At 41.3% G+C, this 21,513-nt stretch overlaps 1 protein-coding gene across 5 annotated transcripts in view; it reads left to right on the top strand.

Moving 5' to 3' along the window:
* Positions 1–21,513, top strand: part of LOC129698033 (protein furry homolog) — a 190,382-nt gene that overhangs the window by 125,620 nt on the left and 43,249 nt on the right. For all 5 annotated transcript variants that reach the window (XR_008723609.1, XM_055636862.1, XM_055636861.1 and 2 more), the window contains exons 36-46: positions 788–873; positions 2,567–2,717; positions 5,591–5,694; positions 9,939–10,124; positions 11,246–11,444; positions 12,475–12,596; positions 13,727–13,914; positions 16,174–16,268; positions 16,555–17,159; positions 20,450–20,547; positions 20,638–20,808. Coding sequence is in view for 4 of the 5 variants with exons in the window: in XM_055636862.1 (XP_055492837.1) it covers positions 788–873; positions 2,567–2,717; positions 5,591–5,694; positions 9,939–10,124; positions 11,246–11,444; positions 12,475–12,596; positions 13,727–13,914; positions 16,174–16,268; positions 16,555–17,159; positions 20,450–20,547; positions 20,638–20,808 (2,005 nt within the window). In the remaining variant the exon portion in view is untranslated. The remainder of the gene's footprint in view (positions 1–787; positions 874–2,566; positions 2,718–5,590; positions 5,695–9,938; positions 10,125–11,245; positions 11,445–12,474; positions 12,597–13,726; positions 13,915–16,173; positions 16,269–16,554; positions 17,160–20,449; positions 20,548–20,637; positions 20,809–21,513) is intronic.

Below are 21,513 nucleotides of genomic sequence, written 5' to 3'. Positions count from 1 at the left end.
GTTAGGTAAGGGGGAGGTGCAGCGATACCTGGGCCTCCTTGTACACCGGTCACTGAAAGTTGGCTTACAGGTACAGCAGGCAGTGAAGAAAGCTAATGGAATGTTGGCCTTCATAACAAGAGGATTTCAGTATATGAGTAAAGAGGTTCTTCTGCAGTTGTATAGGGCTCTGGTGAGACCAGATCTGGAGTATTGTGCACAGTTTTGGTCTCCTAATTTGAGGAAGGACATCCTTGTGATTGAGGCAGTGCAGCGTAAGTTCACGAGATTGATCCCTAGGATGGCGGGACTGTCATATGAGGAAAGATTGAAAAGACTAGGCTTATATTCACTGGAGTTTAGAAGGATGAGGGGGAATCTTATAGAGACATATAAAATTATAAATGGACTGGACAAGCTAGATGCAGGAAAAATGTTTCCAATGTTGGGCAAGTCCAGAACCAGGGGCCACAGTCATAGAATAAAGGGGAGGTAATTTAAGACTGAGGTGAGAAAAAACATTTTCACCTAGAGAGTTGTGAATTTATGGAATTCCCTGCCACAGAGGGTAGTGGAGGCCAAGTCACTGGATGGATTTAAGAGAGAGATAGTTAGAGCTCTAGGGGCTAGTGGAGTCAAGCGATATGGGGAGAAGGCAGGCACGGGTTATTGATAGGGGACGATCAGCCATGATCGCAATGAATGGCGGTGCTGGCTCGAGGGGTCGAATGGCCTCCTCCTGCACCTATTTTCTATGTTTCCATGTTTCTATTGCTTTTAATATGATGACTTTTTACATTTTCTGAAGGTTTAATAATGTTGTTATAAGAGCACATTCCCGTCTTGAATCAAGATACAGCAACAGCTCTGGTGGTTCCTATGATGATGAGAAAGGTACATTTATTACTTTATTTAAAATATTTAATTAAGCTCACGACACCCACAGATAATAGATGGGTAAATGGGCAGCTCTCTATGCGTGATTTTATACATAGTTAATGTTCAAACTTAATTGGTTAATGCGTTCTGTGTAGGTATGCAAAGGTTGAATGCAAACATGTTAAGAGTTGACCCAAGGAACTGCAGATGCTGGGATCTAGAGTAAAACACAAATTGCTGGAGAATCTCAGCCGGTCAGGCAGCATATCCGGAGCACATGCAAACCAAAAAGTCTGAGGAAGGATCCCAACCAGAAATGTCCCTTATCCATCTCCTCCAGAGATGCTGCCTGACTCACTGAGTTATTCCAGCACTTTGTGTTTGGCTCACAGTTAAGCGTTGCTTGTTAATTGTTTTGTTTCTGATGAAACTTGTTTCTCTTGACTGTTACGCTGCAAAATAATCAATGTTGTGTTAGAATTCTATGCTCAGTGGTATCAGAGATTTTCTAAAGCCTGGAGAAATCTATAGATTTGACAGTGCAAAAGGATGATCGATTATCTTTTAATCAAGTATGCACATCTGTAGGTTGAATCTGTGAAAATAAATGACATGACTCTCATTAAATAGAATCCATGAACAAGAAGGATTGACATACCACCATCAACCCAGAGAGTAGTTCACGCTCGCCACATAATATTTAAGTAATGGCAGCTTTCTTTCCATCCACACACTCCATCTACACTAGTCTCACCTGCCCCCATTTGGTCCATGTCCGTCTAAACCTTCCCTATTCATGTACCAGTCCAAATGTCTTTTAAGATATTTGTTCAAAATATGAAATTTAAATTTCTGATATTCCAAGGAAATAAACATGAACACCTTATATATATTTCACTATGCTGTTTCATTTATGACATTAAATTTTGTATATATTACATTCTTAATACAAGATAATTTATTAATTATTCAATTTTTGAATTGGAATGGAACACGGGTATTAATTAAACATACAATGAAGTATAATTTACTGATCCCAAGTTGAGTTATGAAACTATTCTTCATAATTTGATAAGGCTGTTGCCAGGTCTGTACAAGTAATGAATTGTGCTCAACCACTTATTTTCCACTTCTCACCATATCACCTTTTTAATTCTCCAATGCGTCTCTTCAAATGGTAACATATTCCCATCGGTTCCATGTTATGACCATTCCTCATGCATTGCAGGTGAGAGTGAGTGCTGCAAGCTTTGAAAAACGCAAAAGTTTGGACATTTTTCTAAACAGGAAAACGTACATTAAAGAGACAAAAAGCTGCAGATGCTGGAATCTTGATCAGACGCCAAGTTCCTGAGGAACTGGCAGCCTCTGGGGAGGGAACAGATGAGCAGTGATTTGGGACTGGAATTTTCCTCAGAGTGGTATGCAGAAGGTTTCCGACTCTTCCATCAGTCTGAAGAAGGGTCCCGACCCAAAATATACATTGAAACCAAGCGGCACAGTAGACCTGCATCAGGGTTACGGGTGTCCAATTTTCTCACGCACACCACATGCATGTTAGAATTGGCAATCTCAGGTCTTGCACCTGTGTTCATACATGATACGCCTAACCTCGTCAATCTCTCACCAGAAGGTGGGCAAGTATAGGGAGAAAACTCAAATATTTAACATTTTGCCAGTACTAACTCTGTTGGTCTACAATCCTCAGGTGATCCATTGCCTCCATATGCGAGTTGGTTGATGAAGACAGTCGAGGCTAATTCCCCACAGCCCTTGCCAATGCCTGTCAATGGCGGTTGTTGGGCTCCTCTTGTGGATTATCTTCCAGAAACTATAACACCTCGTGGACCACTTCACAGGTCAGGAAGTGAATAATACATTTTTACTACCATATTTCCCAACAATGAAGACATTATTTTTCACCCTAGCCATTGGGTAATTTTAAGGCAGCAATTGACAGTACCACCTTACTCCATGAACGTGGCATAGCAGTATAGTTTATAACTCAAGATGCTCTTTGGTGAGGCTGAAACCAATTTCCTTGTTTGTCTAATCCTCATACTTCCATCTTCATTCTTCCTCATCTTTGAATCTCTTCTGGTTTACAGTTCCAGATTGTATAAACATGAAACTCACATCTCTCTGCTTCCTCCACCACAACCCTAATTTCTGCATTTCTGCTTTGAAATAGCTGAGAACTTCACCTTGGTTAGTGAATTATAGGAAACTTATAACTTAATAGGAACCTGAGTAGCAACGTGCTTACATAAAGGGTGGTGGGCGTAATGCCTTCCTTAAGACCATGTTGTGACTAGCGCAATGAAAACCAGTCCGATATCTTGTAGGAAAAGTTTAATCTGCACAAACAGGAAACTTCTAGAAGGTCATCTGACCTCAGTCATGAGGCACAGGCACATTTGCCAGCTTCAGCTTTTGGCCTCAAGGGGCACTGGTATTTATATTACATGTACATCACATCTCCCCCTTCACTTTAATTACATCACATCTCCCCCTTCACTTAATTTACTTCACAGTGAGTTTATGGAACAGGCTGCTGGAGGAGGTGGGTGATGCAGGTACCATCACTACATTTTAAAAAGGTTTGGACTGTTATGTGGATAGGAAAGGCTTGGAGGGATATAGGCCAAACACAGGCAGGTGGGACTAGTGTCGATGGGGCAAGATGGTCAGTGTGGGCAAATTGGGCTGTGGGGCCTGGCTCCAAGCTGTATGACCATGACTAATAATGTAAAATTCAGGAGAAACCAAAGATGAAGGGACACAGTCACTTGCTTTCACAGTCATTCACTTTAAGTATTCCCCACCATCATCTCAGATACACAGATGCGTGCACAGTTAGAGCCAACCTGGAGATGCGTTCTGCTGATTGAGATTGACTGAGCATGAGTGGGCTTCTATCAGGAGGCTGGGTGGCTGTGCGCCACCATCTGTGCATCAACACATTACAGGGATTGCTGACATGCCACCCATGGCACTCGTAATAGCTGTGTAGTGACAACCAGAATTCTGTCAGGTTGATAGCATCCTTAATTCCCACCCCTTCCACTCTGTTGGTGGCCTTGCTGTTGTCTGTTAGCCATGCAGTCAAGAAAGCTGTTTCTTGTAATGCGAGGTGGGCTTAAGCAGCCAGGATTATCTCCACCTCCACCACCACCTCCGCTGCAGGTCAGTAACTTCCATCAAGCATAGGCTTTAAAGATACAGCATTGAAACAGCCCCTTCGGCCCAGCGAGTCTATGCCGATGAGCAATCACCCCGTGCACTAGCACTATCCGACAGATTAGGGACAATTTACAATTTGTACTGCAGCCAATAAACCTACAAACCTGCTGTACGTCTTTGGAATATGGGAGAAAACGAGGAAACAGGAGAAATGGGGAAAAAGCCCAAGTGGTTACAGGGAGAATGTACAAACTCCGTACAGACACCCTTAGTCAGGATCAAACTCGAATCTCTGGCACTGAAAGGCAGCAACTCTACCACTGTGCCACTGTGCTCCCCTTATTGCAGGCTCTAAGGCAGAACTGGGTATTAACACCAGCATAAATGAAGGTATTCAGAATGCCAGGACAAAGGAAACACACAAAGGTGATTAGTTGACACTTGGCATGGTTTTATGTATAAATTTGGCTTAAGCATTGGTCTTTTATTTTTGCACTGTGACTGGATATTGCGAGAGAAGTGTATTTTTAGATGTTACGGAGTCACACAGCGTGGAAGCAGACTTTTCGGCCCAACTTGCCCACACTAACCAACATGTCCCATGTACACTAGTCCCACCTGCCTGCAATTGGTCCCTATCTAAACCTAACCTATCCTATCTATGTATCTGTCTAAATGTTTCTTAAATGTTGCGATAGTACCTGCCTCAACTAACTCTTCTATGACTTACCTTGTAATTGGCATTGTAGTTAGATTACAAAAATGCAAATGAGAAGCCCATCAAAAAGAGAGATGCCATTGTGGCCTTGTTTGTACTCTGCTTCTCCTCTTTGTCCTACCTCTGCTTCACAGCTGTCTTACATACAGCCAGTGTGAATCTGAGGCTTTATTACACCCAGATGTTCTGCATACAGACTTTGCCATTAGTTTTTTTTCCTCTTTCTTTGTAATCTCTCAACATTTAGCCATCCTGGAAGCATTATGTCTCGAGTCATAGTCATGCAGCACAGAGATTGCCCATGCCAACCAGGATACCACTTAATCCCATCTGCCCACGTTTGGCCCATGTCCCTTTTAACCTTTCCTATCCAAGTACCTGCCCAAATGTTTTCATAGCACCTGCCTCAACTACCTCCTCTGCTGCTCATTCCATTTACTCCTATCCAAAAGGACAAATAATTAACCATGTAAAAGATGTTTAAATATCAAAATCTTATGATTTAGAATCTGAAGCAATTGTGGATTTCCTTTTGAATTGTAAGGTAGGTTATTGAGATGTTAAATCATCTCAAAGCACAATCATAAGAAATATTGGTGTGTTTTTCCATTGCTAATGGACAAAAATAATTTCCTGGATACACTGAAAATATATTTATTGTTTATTCTGCTTTGAACATAAAGCTCTTAAAACACTCGTGCACATCCATCTTCTAAATGGCAGTCAAAAATTAAATTTATAGTAACTAAATATATATTTTTTTGATTGCGCGGCAATGCCGATCTGACGGTATTGTTGTATGTATCACGTTTCAAATTTCTGTGGAAATAGATGCAATATTGCCGTCATCTTCATGACTGAGATGGTAGTTGACCACAGTGTCAGAGAAGACTGGGCTCTCCACCTTCCTTTGTTGATTCATGCACTCTTTCTAGGTAAGGTTGAAATTTATTTTTTAATGTTTGAAATTGGCAGAAATATATATATGAATTTCTACCAGTGTAGGTTCTTGTGTTTCACATATTATAATAGGTTGAAGACTTCACATTATTGTAACATTTGGTAATTCCAATTTTCTTTCCTGTAAAACACCAATAATCTGGCATTTGATTGTTTGGACATCTTGATGGTGTGGTGTCTGGCTCAGTCAATATTCTGGAGTGTGAGCAAGGAGTCCTGAGTACCAGTGGGGTGTGCAGTCCCTCCCAGGGTGTTGATTGCAGCTGGGGTCAGGGTAACAGGGTCAGAACACTGGGTGGTTGGAGCATCAGTAGGGTTGTAGCCAGAAGGGGTACAGTGCATTTGTATATTTAAACTCACTGGGTTCTGTGGAAAGTTTATTATACTGCTATGTAACATAGAAACAAATTGAAATAAAAGTGTTTGGTCATTAATAGGAATATCATCCAACAGACAGTAAAATCTTGACGCAGATGCTGGGATCTTGAGCAAAATACAAAATGCTGCAGGAACTTAGTGGGTCGGGCAGCCACTGTAGAAGGAATAGATAACCAATGTTTCGGGATGGGATCTTCTTACAAACTGGTCTCCAATCAGTCTGAAGAAGGTTCCCAACCTGAAGTGTCACCTGTCCATTCCCTCCACGGATGCTGCCTGACCGCTGAATTCCTCCAACACATTGAGTTTAGCTTGAGTCTGAAAGATCTGCTAGTCCAATACTACCAAATGTCCCGAGTATGCCATGTTATCAGTGTTTTACTGCATGTGATATTTTAATTAAATTGTAATGATGGATTTAGGAAATTTTTATTTTAACAATAACGTTTTTCACTATACCTCGGTACACATAACAATAAACGAAACAAAACTAGATAATTAAAGTTTACTTTAAAAATCTCTATGAAATCAACCATATGAATATGTAAAAAACATTATTATTGTGCAGAACAATTTTACATTTTCATGTCAAACTGCGATGATCACATAACAAATGCATCAAAGTAGATATCATTAATATATTTTTCTCTCCTTTAGAATATTTGCTATGTTGTTAAATTTTCTTTGTTGTCTGGGCAAAGCACAAAATATGTCTTCGTGCTTGTTACTAGAAGCTGTTGGGTATTCCCAGAAGATAGAGACACAGACATTGGAAAAAGATAATCTCAGTTTCTTTAAACAAACCAAGCAGGAAATTCTACAAGACTGTTTACTGGGAAATTTTAATTGCTTGGAGCACTTTCAGCTTAAAGATAGGCAGGAGATTGCTTTAAAAAAATATTTAAAGAGAAGCATTTCTCCATTTTTCCGATTTTTGATTTTAAAACAGGGAAGTTAGGTTGTTTAACTCTCCCCGATTCTTGACGAATAAAGCAAGAATGTCCAGCTCCATGAGATAAATGCAATAAACATTTGTTCCTGAAATGGCAGATGTGTTCTCAAGGACATCTTGTTCCACATTTCATCATTCTCCAACCCCAGACACTACCACTTCTCCATTTGACTACAGGCTTTGACTCCCTGCCAACTGCAGTCGTCCTGTGATCATTCCCAGATCACCCACTATCTCCAAATTCTTCCCACCCGCCACCATCCACACCCCGTGATCTCTGGCTTTCTCTCATAGGGTGATACAGTGTGGAAACAGGTCCTTCGGCCCAACTGGCCAACAATGTCCCAGCTACACTAGTCCCACTTGCCTGCGCTTAGTCCATATAGATAGATAGATAGCCTTTATTGTCATTCAGACCGAAGTCTGAACGAAATTTCAGCAGTCATACATATAATACAATAAAAACAACAATAAACACATATTAACATCCACCACAGTGAGTCCACCCAACATCTCCTCACTGTGATGGAGGCAAAAGTCTTAGGTCTGCAGTCTCTTCCCTCCTGTTCTCCCTCTGCGCTGAGGTGATACCCCACCGGGCAATGTTACAAATCAGTCCCGCGGCTCAAACACCGCGGCCCGGGGTGGTCGAAGCTGCCGCCCACCAGTCCTGCAAACGCAGCCGCTGGCCCGCGGCCGAACCCCGGACTCAGGCCACCACCGCCAAAACACCGTCCCTGCCACCCTCACGTGAGTACCGTACCGTCTTCAGCCTCGGGCTGGGCCGTCCCGACATGGGCGTTATTTCTTCCCCAGGCCGGGCTGCGCCGACTTGGGCATCGCTTCTCCCTCTGGCCGGGCCGCCCCGACTTGGGCGTCGCTTCTCCCTCTGGCCGGGCCGCCCCGACTTGGGCGCCGTACCTACCCGAGCATGGCCGCTCCGACGGGAGCCTCGTTCCACCCTCGGGCTGGCCGCCCTCACGAGAGCATCACAACCTCTCACGGGAGCACTGTTCCAGCCCTGAGCCGGACCGCCCTCACGGGAGCGAGCTTAGGGCAAGTCCTGATGGGCTCTGCCTCCAGAGCCTCGAGGTCGCCAGCTCCATTAGGCCTCAGTGCAGACGGAGGCAGAGAAGGGGAATACGACCAAAAAGTCGCATTTCCCCCGCAGGGAGAGACCGCAAACCCCGCCCCCCCCCCCCCTCCCCCAAAACACAAACTAAGAACCAAAAACTAGACTAACCAAAACAAAATAAACAACACAAAAAACACAAACAAACGGGACTGCCGGTGAGCCGCTGCTGCCAGTGCAGCACCGCCACTCCAAACCTGTAATTTCCATGTACCTGTTTGTTAAAAGATGGGAAAGTCCCAGCCCCAACTACCTCCTCTGCCAGCTTGTTCCTTACACCCACCACCTTCTGTGTGGAAAAGGTTACCTCTCAGATTCCTATTAAATCTATTCCCCTTCACCTGTGTCCTCTGGTCCCCGATTCTCCTACTCTGAGCAAGTGATTCTGTACATCTACCCGATCTATTCCTCACATGATTTTGTATACCTCTATAATATCACCCCTCATCCTCCTGTGCTCCAAGGAATAGAGACCCAGCCTACTCAACCTCTCCCTATAGCTCACACCCTCTAGTCCTGGCCACATCCTCGTAAATCTTCTCTGAACACTTTCAAGCTTGACAATATCTTTCTTATTACATGGTGCCCAGAACTGAGCACAATATTCTAAATGCAGTCTCACCAACCTCTTATACAACTGCATTTTGACCTCCCAACTTCTATACTCTGACTGATGAAGGCCAATGTGCCAAAAGCCTTTTTGACCACAATATCTGCCTGCGACTCGACCTTCAAAGAACCATGCACCTCTGCTCCTAGATCCCTCTGCTCTATAACGTCCCAAAATGCAATACCTCACACTTCTCTGTATCAAATTCCATCAGCCATTCCTCAGCTCACCTGGCCAAACGATCCAGATCCTACTGCAATCTTTCACAACCATCTTTACTGTCTGCAAAACCACCCACTTTTGTATCATCCACCCACTAATCTTACCCTGTATGTTCTCATCCAAATCATTGATGTAGATGACAAACAGTAACGGGCCCAGCACCGAACCCTGAGGCACACAACTAGTCACAGGCCTTCAGCCCGAGAAGCAACCTTTCACCATCACCCTCTGTTTCCTTCCCTTCAATTTAAAACCCATCTGCTCCTTGGCTGTTTTCCTACCCAGCAGGCAACAAGCTTGCTAATGTGGTAGGTGCTAAGCAGAAAGCCTGTTAAAATATTAAAATTCCAGGACAGCTGAGAGATCCATACTTTGAGGTTTTGATCCTGATATCACCCATCAACCTTCCTATCCCCTCTCATTCCCACCTATGCAGCCTGGATCTTCGCAGCTCCAACAAGATATCTGAGCCCATATATCCCAGTAACTGCATATTTCTTGTGCATCTTTAGGAAAGAAATAGAAATTACCAGTTATTATAATTTTCAAATCTGTCAGCATGATAATTATTGTTTAATATACCATTATAGCAGAACACCAAGAGTGGGGGAATCAAGAACTAGAGAACATAGGTTTAAGGTGAGAGGGGAAAGGTTTACTAGGAACCCGAGCAGTGGTTTCACATAGGGTATATGGAATGAGCTAACCGAGGAGGTAGTTGAGGCACGTATCATGACAGCATTCAAGAGACACTTGGACAAACACATGGATAGGAAAGCTTTAAAGGGATATGGGCCAAATGGAAATAATTGGGACCTGTTTAGATGAGGAGTCTTAGATGAGTTGGCCTGAAGGGCCTGTTTCTGTGATTTATGACTCTATGACTAATAAGATTGTACCTAATGTGCTATTATGCATTTTGTAGGTCTTGATCATTATCGTCCAGAAGTGTTTGAACACAGCAAAAGATTACTTCTGCATCTCTTGATAGCTCTGTCTTGCAGTGAAAATTTCCATGCTGTGGCTACTGTCCTTCTGCTTAACAGAGAAGTCAGAGAAAGTAAAACACTCACAGTAAAACCAGCTTCCCCACCAGACTATCTCTATTCAGGTAAAAGTAAAGTTGAAATAAATTGTGGTTGCCTTGGGAGTTGATGAATTTATAAAATTAAGTCACAAGTAACTTTAGACATTCAGAGGAGCAACTAGGAGTGGGTAATGAATACATCCCTTTCCAGTGGCGTCTAGTGCTTTGGAGGTATATCTCAGTTCTTTATCATCATGGGACCTATAATCCTAGAACTCCCCATAGCTCACTGAAGGTGGCAGCACATCTAGATAGGGTGGTAATGAACACGTATGGTATGGTTGCCTTCATTGTTAGCGGCATTGAGTATGAGAGTCAGGAAGTCAAGGTACATTTCTAAAGACTTTGGTTAGGCCTTATTTGGTGTATTGCGTACCGTTCTGGTCACCCCATTACAGGAAGGATGTGGAGGCTTTGGAGAGGGTGCAGAGGATGTAGAGCAGAATAATGTGTAGGGAAAGAACTGCAGATGCTGGTTTAATCGAAGGTAGACACAAAATGCTGGAATAACTCAGCGGGACAGGCAGCATCTCTGGAGAGAAGGAATGGTTGACGTTTCCGGTCGAGTTTCAGCTGCAAGGAGCGGTTGGATAAACTCGGATTGTTTATATCTGGAACGTGGGAGGTTGAGGGAAGACTTGATTGCAGTATAAAAAATTATGAGGAATAGATAAGGTAAACAATCAGAACCTTTTTCCCCAGGGTGGAAATGTCCAACACTAGAGGAGGAAGCTATAAGGTGAGAGTGGAAAAGTTTATGCAGAGGGTGGTAGGGTCCTGGGATTTGCTGCCAAGGGTGGTGGTGGAGGCAGATACGATAGTGAAGTTTAAGAGGCTTTTAGATAGGCACGGAAGTGCAGAGCATCTAGGGATATAGACCATATACAGGCAGATGTGATCAATTTAACAGCATCATATTCAGCACAAACATTGTGGGCCGAAGGGCCTGTTCCTGTGCTGTATTGTGTGGAGTATTTTCACCAGGTGGTTCAAGAGACAGCTCAACAATACTTTCCTGAGAGTAATTAGTGGTCGACAATAAATGTTGCCGTTGGCAGATCTATATGTATGTTGAAACTCACAAAGTGGCACCATGTGATTTGTATATTGATATTTGCGAAATTACTTCTGTTTCCTTGTACCAGGTGGTTTTAACTTCTTAAGAGAGTATCAGTCTTCTCCAGTTCCTGATTCAGGATTAAGCTCCAGTTCCACCTCTTCCAGTATCAGTCTGGGAGGGAGCAGCGGGAACCTACCACAAATCGCACAAGAGATGGAAGAGATTGGAACTACAGCTGAAGTAGACGAGAAAGCTCACAAGCTAATTGAGTTCTTAGCAACCAGGTAACTAATCATAAAACATGGGTTTCACCAGCTACATATTTCAGGCAGTTTGTTGGGGAACGATGAAATCTATGGCTAGACACGAGAAATAATGTGTCATGTTATACTATGTAAAATTGAAATAATTGACATTTTGTCACTAATGGAAAAGAATGTTGCAAACTTTATTCTGCATTCTCATATTTTCTCTTTGCTCTATTCTACTAAGTATGGCTTGGTTATACTCATAATATGATATAATCTAATTAGATTGCATGCAAACATAAGCTTTTCATTGCACGTCGATACACATGACAATAATAAATCAATACCAATTTCTTAATTTCAGATATGATTAATTTTCGCCATTGGTTTTTTGCTGATGGTGTGGACCTCCAGCCTTCCAGGCTCATATAGTAAACGTGACTGCACTGTTTCGACTACGACCACATACACTCCACACATTACTTGCTTATATTTCAAAAGTAGGGAAGTCTCCAAAATAACTTTGATTTTAATGGCAGCCTTTATTGTGGCCTTGGATGTTCCATTTGTTTGTATCTTTTCCCAACCCAATACCAAAGTAGTGTGACCAACAAAATAGACTAGTTATGCCAGTAGAATTATTTTAGTTAGTTGGTTTATTATTGTTGTCACATGTACCGAGGTACAGTGAAAAGCTTTTTGTTGCTTGCTATCCAATCGAAGATAAGGCTATACATGATTAGAATCAAGCTGTTCACACTGTACAGATAAAGAATAAAGGGTACAACATTTGGTGCAAGATAAAGTCTGCAGATCCACTTCAAGGACCCATTCCTTCTCTCCAGAGATGCTGCCTGTCCCGCTGAGTTACTCCAGCATTTTGTGTCCACTTTCGATTTAAACCAACATCTGCAGTTCCTTCCTACACACTTCTGGGACCAGCATGCAGAAAGTTCCCTGGCTTGGGTGCCATCTTTGGACACTGGCTTGAATTTTGTTAACAATCAAAATCCTAATCATGTGGACTTTAATAGAATTAGTTATAAAATAAAATTATTTTGTACAGGACATTTGGACCTCTTTGGTGCCATGAAGATATTACTCCAAAGAACTGCAATTCTAAAAGTGCGGAGGAGCTAACAAACTTCCTACGTCATGTGGTGTCTGTATTTAAGAATGTGAAATCAGGTATTTTACTTAACTATTTAAATATATCTACAGTTACAAAAATATAATGTACATCTAAAATATAATGTTCTTCATTTTCCAGTAACTCAGCAGGACAGAAAGCATCTGTGGAGAACATGAATAGGTGGCATTTCAGGTCAGGACCCTTCTTGAGGCAGGGCACAACCTCAGATCTGAAGACGGGTCCCTACCTGAAAGGTCAACAATCTATGTTCTCCAGAGATACTGCCTGACTTGCTAAATTGCTCCAGCACTTTCTGTCTTTTTTTGTGTGCCAAGGACCTCACCTCAGTTGTTAAAACGCAGCCTCCTGCCACCTGATAGCAGAATTATGCATTTGGCCAGATTAGGATTAGAAGATAATCAGCCATACACATTGTAATCACCCCAACAAGGTCAAGACATATCGGGTCAGGCAACATCTCTGAAGAAGTGTCCCGACCGATACGTCACCTATCCATGTTCTCCAGAGATGCTGCCTGACCTGCTGAGTTACTCCACCACTTTGTGCCCTTGTATAATCCAGCATCTGCAGTTCCTTGTTTCTACATACAAGGTACACTTTGTACATTGTGCCAATTCCACGTTAAATTAAAAGTTGTTTTTGAGATAGCAATTTACAGGATTTTTCCACTCTATTACTTAACATAAAATCATGTATAAAATTGTGTCATCATATATAAAATCATGAGAGGAAGAGGTCATGTGGAAGCATAGTCTCTTGCCCAGAGTAGGTGAATCGAGGACCAGAGGACATAGGTTTAAGGTGAATTTGGAAAAGATTTAATAGGAATCTGGGGATTGCTTTTTCACACAAAGGGTGGTGGGTGCATGGAACCAGCTGCCAGAGAAGGTAGTTGAAGCAGAGACTACCCCAACATTTAAGAAACAGTTAGACAGGTATATGGATAGGACAGGTTGGGAGGTATATGGACCAGGTGGGACTATTGTAGCTGGGACATGTTGGCGGTGTGGGCAAGTTGGACCGAAGGGCCTGTTTCCACACTATATCACTCTATGACTATGATTCTATAATATACAATATTTTTAAAACCGTTGGTATTCTTTTTGGATTAAAATTGTTGCAATTTATAATAATTATAATACATGGTCTCCCTGTTTTATCCCAGGTTGCTGTATGGAACAACGATTGAGTGAAGTTGCTCTACAGACTGCACTTTCGAGCTCATCGAGGCATTATGCAGGTCGGTCGTTCCAAATCTTCAGGGCTTTGAAGCAGCCTCTATCTGCGCATGCCTTATCTGACCTCCTATCAAGACTAGTGGAAGTCATAGGAGAACACGGTGATGAAGTTCAGGTACACAATTAATATCTGATTCAGCGGTCAACAAACTAAACGAAACTCACATTTTGAATAATTTCCCACATGGTGATGTAGCTTGAATATCTACTGCGCATGTGGTTTTTTATATAATTGTGACTGCATCAGTTTCCTCCTGGTCCTGCAGTTTCCTCCCACATTCCAAAGACGTGCAGGATTTTAGGTTAATTAGCCTCTGTAAAAATAATGACCTTAATTTTATCCTCTTCCAATTCGTACAGCAAATTTAGTTTGTTGACTGTTTTAATATTTGTGCAGGAATGTATTTATAGGGTCATTTATTTTCTGTCAAAAATGTCAAGCAAGGGGGTAAAAACACTCTGATGGTCAAGGAGTTAATTACAGTTTCTTTGCATCCACCACAGTAATTAAGATGAACATTGTAGTGCCAGCAGTTTGTCATCTAACTGACAATGATTGACTATGTTATCAATTTGTTATCAATTGAGTATAGAAGTTGGGATGTAATGTTAAAATTGTACAAGGCATTGGTGAGGCCAATTCTGGAGTATGGTGTACAATTTTGGTCGCCTAATTATAGGAAGGATGTCAACAAAATAGAGAGAGTACAGAGGAGATTTACTAGAATGTTGCCTGGGTTTCAGCAACTAAGTTACAGAGAAAGATTGAACAAGTTAGGGCTTTATTCTTTGGAGCGCAGAAGGTTAAGGGGGGACTTGATAGAGGTTTTTAAAATGATGAGAGGGATAGACAGAGTTGACGTGGAAAAGCTTTTCCCACTGAGAGTAGGGAAAATTCAAACAAGGGGACATGACTTGAGAATTAAGGGACTGAAGTTTAGGGGTAACATGAGGGGGAACTTCTTTACTCAGAGAGTGGTAGCTGTGTGGAATGAGCTTCCAGTGAAGGTGGTGGAGGCAGGTTTGTTTTTATCATTTAAAAATAAATTGGATAGTTATATGGATGAGAAGGGAATGGAGGGTTATGGTCTGAGCGCAGGTATATGGGACTAGGGGAGATTATGTGTTCGGCACGGACTAGAAGGGTCGAGATGGCCTGTTTCCGTACTGTAATTGTTATATGGTTATACGGTTATTTAACCCTCTCTCTGAAAGTTGTCATGAGTACCCAGCACCAGAATTAAAGTGCTTTTTTTTGTGACACCCATTAGTTCAGCGTATCAACAGTTTAGTTTAGTGATACAGCATGGAAACAGGTCCATCGGCCCATCAGATCTGCACCTACCATGATCACCCATACACTAGTTATATCCTGCATACTAGGGACAAGTTACAGACGTCAATTAACCTACACACCTGCATGTTTTTGAAGTGTGGGAGGAATCCCGGAGCACCCGGAGAAAACCTAGGTCACAGGGAGAACGCACAAACTCTGTACAGACAGCACCCGTGGTCAGGATCGAACTCGGGTCTCTGGCACTATAAAGCGCTACGCCATCATGCCACCTCGACAAACTTAATAGCTAGATTGATGTACAGAAGCTTGTGTGATGTGACACTATTACATTATATGTGTTTGGCACCTATTTGTCTACAAAAACAAACTGAGTAGTAGAAATATGAGCACTAATAATTGCTTACAACTCCACAAGTATTTCCAAGAGGAATTTTCAAGCTTAAGTATTTTAAATTAAATACTAAATAGCTCATCTATTTATGGTCTAACATTGTTATTATCATTTTTCACAAAGTCGGTGCTTATGATCAAATCTCACATGAAACCAGGAAATCTATTATCTTTAAAAATAATTTGTATTAATGATATGTATATATAAGACTTTGTAGTCTTAGGTCATCTTATCCTCTCCAGGTACATCAATGCCACTTACTTTTAGTGTGGCTGAGAAATTCTGAGTGGAACTGTGTCACTCCAAAATAGCAAAGGAGGCTCTTCTTATCGAGCCCACACGCAAGATTAGTAGTTGTTCAGCCAGAGATGAACACACTTCCGGCATCTTCATACAATGGTATTTGTCTTGTCGCTTCTTGTGCATAGTGATGGAAAGATTGGTGGAAACAGGGCCGCGATGTGAACGCTCTTTCCTTGATCCCGCAAAGGAGGCTTAAAGCAGTTGAACCACAACTGGGATTATTTTGTGGGGCTGTATGATTATTTAGCAAGCTTTACTCAGTAAAGTAATTTCAAATTTACTTGGATAGAATTATCATACAAAAGATGAATTGAATCTGTTGAAGAACTTGTTAAAAATTATTGCTTACTAAACTGAACAATTCAATATTATTATTATGCCAGGGCTATGTAATGGAAGCACTTCTTACACTGGAATCAGGAGTTGACAATTTGGCAGACTGTTTGAAGAACAGTGATCTGTTAGCTGTTCTATCACGGTAAGAAGTTTTACCTCCATTGTGTTTTATGTGTGATATGATATTTCAAGAAAATATTTGCTGATGTACATACCAGATGTAGAATTATTACATACCATTATTACTACAAGTAATTATCTGTGAATTATATTATATTTAACACTATAACCGCATTTAAAAGACAGGTACATGAATAGGAAAGATTTTGAGAGATCTGGGAAAAACGCAGGCAGGCAAATGGGGCTAGCTTAGATGGGCCGCCTTGGATGACTCTGACTTTATTTATCTCTTTGTTTATTTTTCTTAGATCATCCTCTCCTGACTTCATGATGAATACTAAGCTGGCATCAAGCCGAAAGAGTACTGGGCAGTTAAACCTGACCTCGGGCATATTGGGCAGTGGTGGAATTACTGCTGAACGCAGCAGACACCAGAGAAGCTTCTCTGTGCCAAAGAAATTTGGTGTTTCAGACCGATCTTCTGATCCGCCACGTAGTGCTACATTGGATAGAATCCAGGCAAATGGGCAGCAGGTCGTGTTGAAAACCCGAAGCTCATCCTCCCTTAAAGACAACATAATTGATCCTACAAATATTAATAATCCTATGAATCTATTAGCCACGCTTTTCTGGTCTTCTGTGGCTTTGATGGAGTCAGATTTTGAATTTGAATATCAAATGGCACAGCGATTGCTAATTAAACTTCTGATTCATCTTCCTTTGGACAAGACAGAAACACGAGAGAGACTTGAAAAGCTACAAGGACAGCTGAAATGGACTAACTTCTCTGGGTTACAACAGCTGTTGCTAAAAGGGTTTACCTCCCTGTCTACCACAGACCTCACTCTACAGCTCTTTAGTGAGCTAACTGCTGTTTCTCGAATACCAGTGGTAGATTTAACACAAGCAATCGGTAAATGCACAAGTTAGTTCTGATTATGAAATAATACTGTTTATGTTGAAGTGACCTTTTGTCATTGAATGTTTTTAGCATTTATTAGTTGTTTGAACAAATGCTCAATATTGTATTTAATTAACACAGCCATAAGAAGACCCATTAACATTTTTAGACTTTAGAGATACAGCGTGGAAACGGGCCCGTCAGCCCACAGAGTCTGTGCCGACCAGCGATCACCCCGTACACACCAGGGCCAATTTACAATTTACAGAAGCCAATCAACCTACAAATCTGTACATCTTTGGAGTGTGGGAGGAAACGGGAGCAGCTGGAGAAAACTTGAGGGGTCACAGGGAAAACATATAGACAGCACCTGGAGTCAGGATCGAACCCAGGTCTCAGGTGCTGTGAGGCAACAACTCTACCGCTGCACAACTGTGCCTCCCCTAATGAAATTGCAATTTTGTTGTCTCTGTACTGTACACTGACAATGACAATGTAAGTGGAATCGGAATCGGAAAGATTTTCAGAGGACTAGTACACAGATCTAAGGCAAAATGTGGTGCATTCACAGTGCCCTCCATAATGTTTGGCACAAAGACCCGTCATTTATTTATTTGCCTCTGTACTTCACAATTTGAGATTTGTAATAGATAAATCACATGTGGTTAAAGTGCACATTGTCAGATTTTATTAAAGGCCATTTATATACATTTTGGTTTCACCATGTAGAAATTACAGCTGTGTTTATACATAGTCCCCTAATTTAAGGGCACCATAATGTTTGGGACACATGGTTTCACACATGTTCGCAATTGCTCAGGTGCACAATAATTGCCTCCTTAATGCAGATATAAGAGAGCTCTCAGCACCTAGTCTTTCCTCCAGTCTTTCCACCACCTTTGGAAACATTTATTACTGTTTATCAACATGAGGACCAAAGTTGTGCCAATGAAAGTCAAAGAAGCCATTATGAGACTGAAACAAGAATTAAACTGTTAGAGACATCAGCCAAACCTTAGGCTTACTAAATTCAACTGTTTGGAACATCATTAGGAAGAAAGAGCACTGGTGAGCTTACTAATCACAAAGGGACTGGCAGGCCAATTAACACCTCCACAGCTGGTGACAGAAGAATTATCTCTATAATAAAGAAAAATCCCCAAACATCTGTTCGACAGATCAGAAACATTCTTCATGAGTCAGGTGTGGATTTGTCAATGACCAGTGTCTGCAGAAGACTTCATGAACAGAAATACAGAGGCTACACTGCAAGATGCAAACCACTGGTTAGCTGCAAAAATAGGATGGCCAGGTTACAGTTTGCCAAGAAGTACTTAAAAGAGTTCTGGAAGAAAGGTCTTCTGAACAGATGAGATGAAGATTAACTTATATCCAGTGATGGCAAGAGCAAAGTATGGAGGAGAGAAGGAACTGCCCAAGATCCAAAGCATACCACCTCATCTGTGAAACACGGTGGTGGGGGTATTATGGCCTAGGCATGTATGGCTGCTGAAGATACTGGCTCACTTATCTTCATTTGATGATACAACTGTTGATGGTAGTAGCATAATGAATTCTGAAGTGTATAGACACATCCTATCTGCTCAGATTCAAACAAATGCCTCAAAACTCATTGGCCGGTGGTTCATTCTACCGCAAGACAATGATCCCAGACATACTGCTAAAGCAACAAAGGAGTTTTTCCAAAGCTAAAAAAATGGTCAATTGTTGTGGCCAAGTCAATCACCAGATCTGAATCCAATTGAGCAAGACTTTTATATGCTGAAGAGAAAACTGAAGGGGATTAGCCCCCACAACAAGCATAACCTAAAGATGGCTGCAATACAGGCCTGGCAGAGCATCACCAGAGAAGACACCCAGCAACTGGTGATGTCCATGAATCGCAGACTTCATGCAGTCATTGCATGCAAAGGATATGCAACAAAATACTAAACATGACCACTTTCATTTACATGACATTGCTGTGTCCCAAACATTATGGTGCCCTGAAATGGGGGGACTATGTATAAACACTGCTGTAATTTCTAAATGGTGAAACCAAAATGTATAAAAATGGCCGTTATTAAAATCTGACAATTTGCATTTTAACCACATGTGATTTTTTTCTATTACAAATCTCAAATTGTGGAGTAGAGGCAAATAAATAAATTATGGGTCTGTTCCAAACATTATGGAGGGCACTGTAACTCTACTCCATGGGGTGAATTTCAATGCATTTATTGATCATAGTAATATTTTAGGTTCCCTTTGGGTTAATGACCTCAATTCAAATTTATAGCAAAATGTCATCCATGATAAAACCTTTATAGTTTGCTAGAAGCATGAAGGGCTGCCAGGGGTGATGGTGGAGGCAGAAACAGTAATGGCATTTAAGAGGCTTTTAGATAGGCATGTGGAAATGCAGGGAATAGAGGAATATGGATCACCTGCAGGTAGAGATTAGTTTAACATGGCATCATGTTCAACATAGACATTTTGGGCCAATGGGCCTCTTCCTATGCTGTACTATTCTATTTTCTATGAAATTAAGGAAACCTACTTATGTAAATTGCACAGTTTTCAATGTTATTCAGTGATTTATAATCTGCTCCTTAAATAATTTATGATATTTGTATGGCTATAGATTGTAAAATATTTAAATGATAAGGGACTTTTGGATAGGTGTATGGATGTGCAGGGAATGGAAGAATGTGGATTATGTGCAGACAGATAAGATTTGGTCCAGGCATCATGTTTGGCACAGACATTACAGATCAAATGGCCTGTTCCTGTGCTACACTGTTCTATATTCTATCAATAGTGTTTAGTTTAGTTTAGTTTAGTTTAGAGATACAGCTTGGAAACAGGCCCTTTGGCCCACCAAGTCAACGTTGACCATCAATCACCTGTTCACTAGTTCTATGTTATCCCAGCTTCACATCGTACACATTAGGGACAATTTACAGAAGCCAATTAACCTACAAGCCCGCATATCTTTGGGATGTGGGAGGAAACTGGAACAACCCCATACAGTCACAGAGAGAATGTACAAACACCACAAAGACAGCAGCTGACATCAGGATCAAACCAGAGAGTCTGGCGCTGTGAGGCAGCAACTCAACCCGCTGTGTCACTGCCACCCTTATGTTCAGCATCAGACATTTTAAAGCTCATCTTTTTCAAATTTCATTTTATTGATAAGTACTTGAAATCTAGCAAGAAGTTAGCTTTAGCTTTAGCTTTAGAAGGTGATTGAAATGGAGTGATGGTGTAATAATCTTTCCATCATTTCCCTGTTTCAGGATTCCCATTGAACGTTCTTTGCCTCCTTCCACATTTGATTCAACACTTTGATAACCCAACTCCATTTTGCAAAGATACTGCTGATCGAATAGCCCAGGTTTGTGGTACAGCAAGCTGATTGTTTATAAAGCCAAGATGTTTTACAATGTAAACATTGATTTTTTTTTTAAATTCTATTGTTCACTAGGTTTGTATTGAGGAAAAAAATCCTAAGCTTTCAAACTTAGCACATGTGATGACTTTATACAAGACCCACAGCTATACACGAGATTGTGCTACATGGGTCAATGTTGTTTGCCGTTACCTTCATGAATCATTCACTGACATCACTTTGAACTTGGTTACCTACATGGCAGAGGTACATGCAATACTTTTTCAACTACAATTTTGCATTATTTACATGTTGTTTGTATTTTTTAGATGTGGATGTGAATATTGCCTAGATCAGGGTTTCAGCTACAATGAGAGGTTGGATAAACTTGGATTGTTTTCTCTGAAACGTCGGAGATGGAGGGGAGACTTGATAAAAGTATAAAGAAGAAAATTATGAGAGGCATAGACAGGGTTGACAGTCAGAACTTTTTTCCCCAGCGTGGAAATGTCAAAGACCAGAGGGCATAGCTACAAGATGAGATGGGGAAAGTTTAATGGAGATGTGAGGGGCAAGTTTTTACACAGAGAGTGGTGATGGCCTGCAATGTATTACCAGGAGTGGTGGTGGAGGCAGATACAATAGTGGCATTTAAGAGACTTTCAAATAGGCACATATTTAATGTACAAGAAATAGAGGGATATCGATCATGTGCAGTGTTCACCCGACGCTGGAGTGTAAACGTGCTATATAAATAAAATTTACTTACTTACTTACTTACTACTATGTGCAGGCAGATAAGATCACTTTAACTTGGCATCATGTCCGGCACAAACATTATGGGATGAAGGGCAATTTCCTGTGCTGTAATGTTCTATGTTCTATCTTCTATGTGTGATCCCATGTTTTAATCTTCTCACCCCTGGTTCTATATACCTTAGCCAGTTAAAATGCATAAAATCTGTGGTCAAA

Source organism: Leucoraja erinacea, chromosome 6 (genome assembly GCF_028641065.1).
Source record: "Leucoraja erinacea ecotype New England chromosome 6, Leri_hhj_1, whole genome shotgun sequence".
Lineage (NCBI taxonomy): Eukaryota > Metazoa > Chordata > Chondrichthyes > Rajiformes > Rajidae > Leucoraja > Leucoraja erinaceus.
Note: the sequence above shows the minus strand (reverse complement) of the source record. Positions and strands in the feature narration are given on the sequence as shown.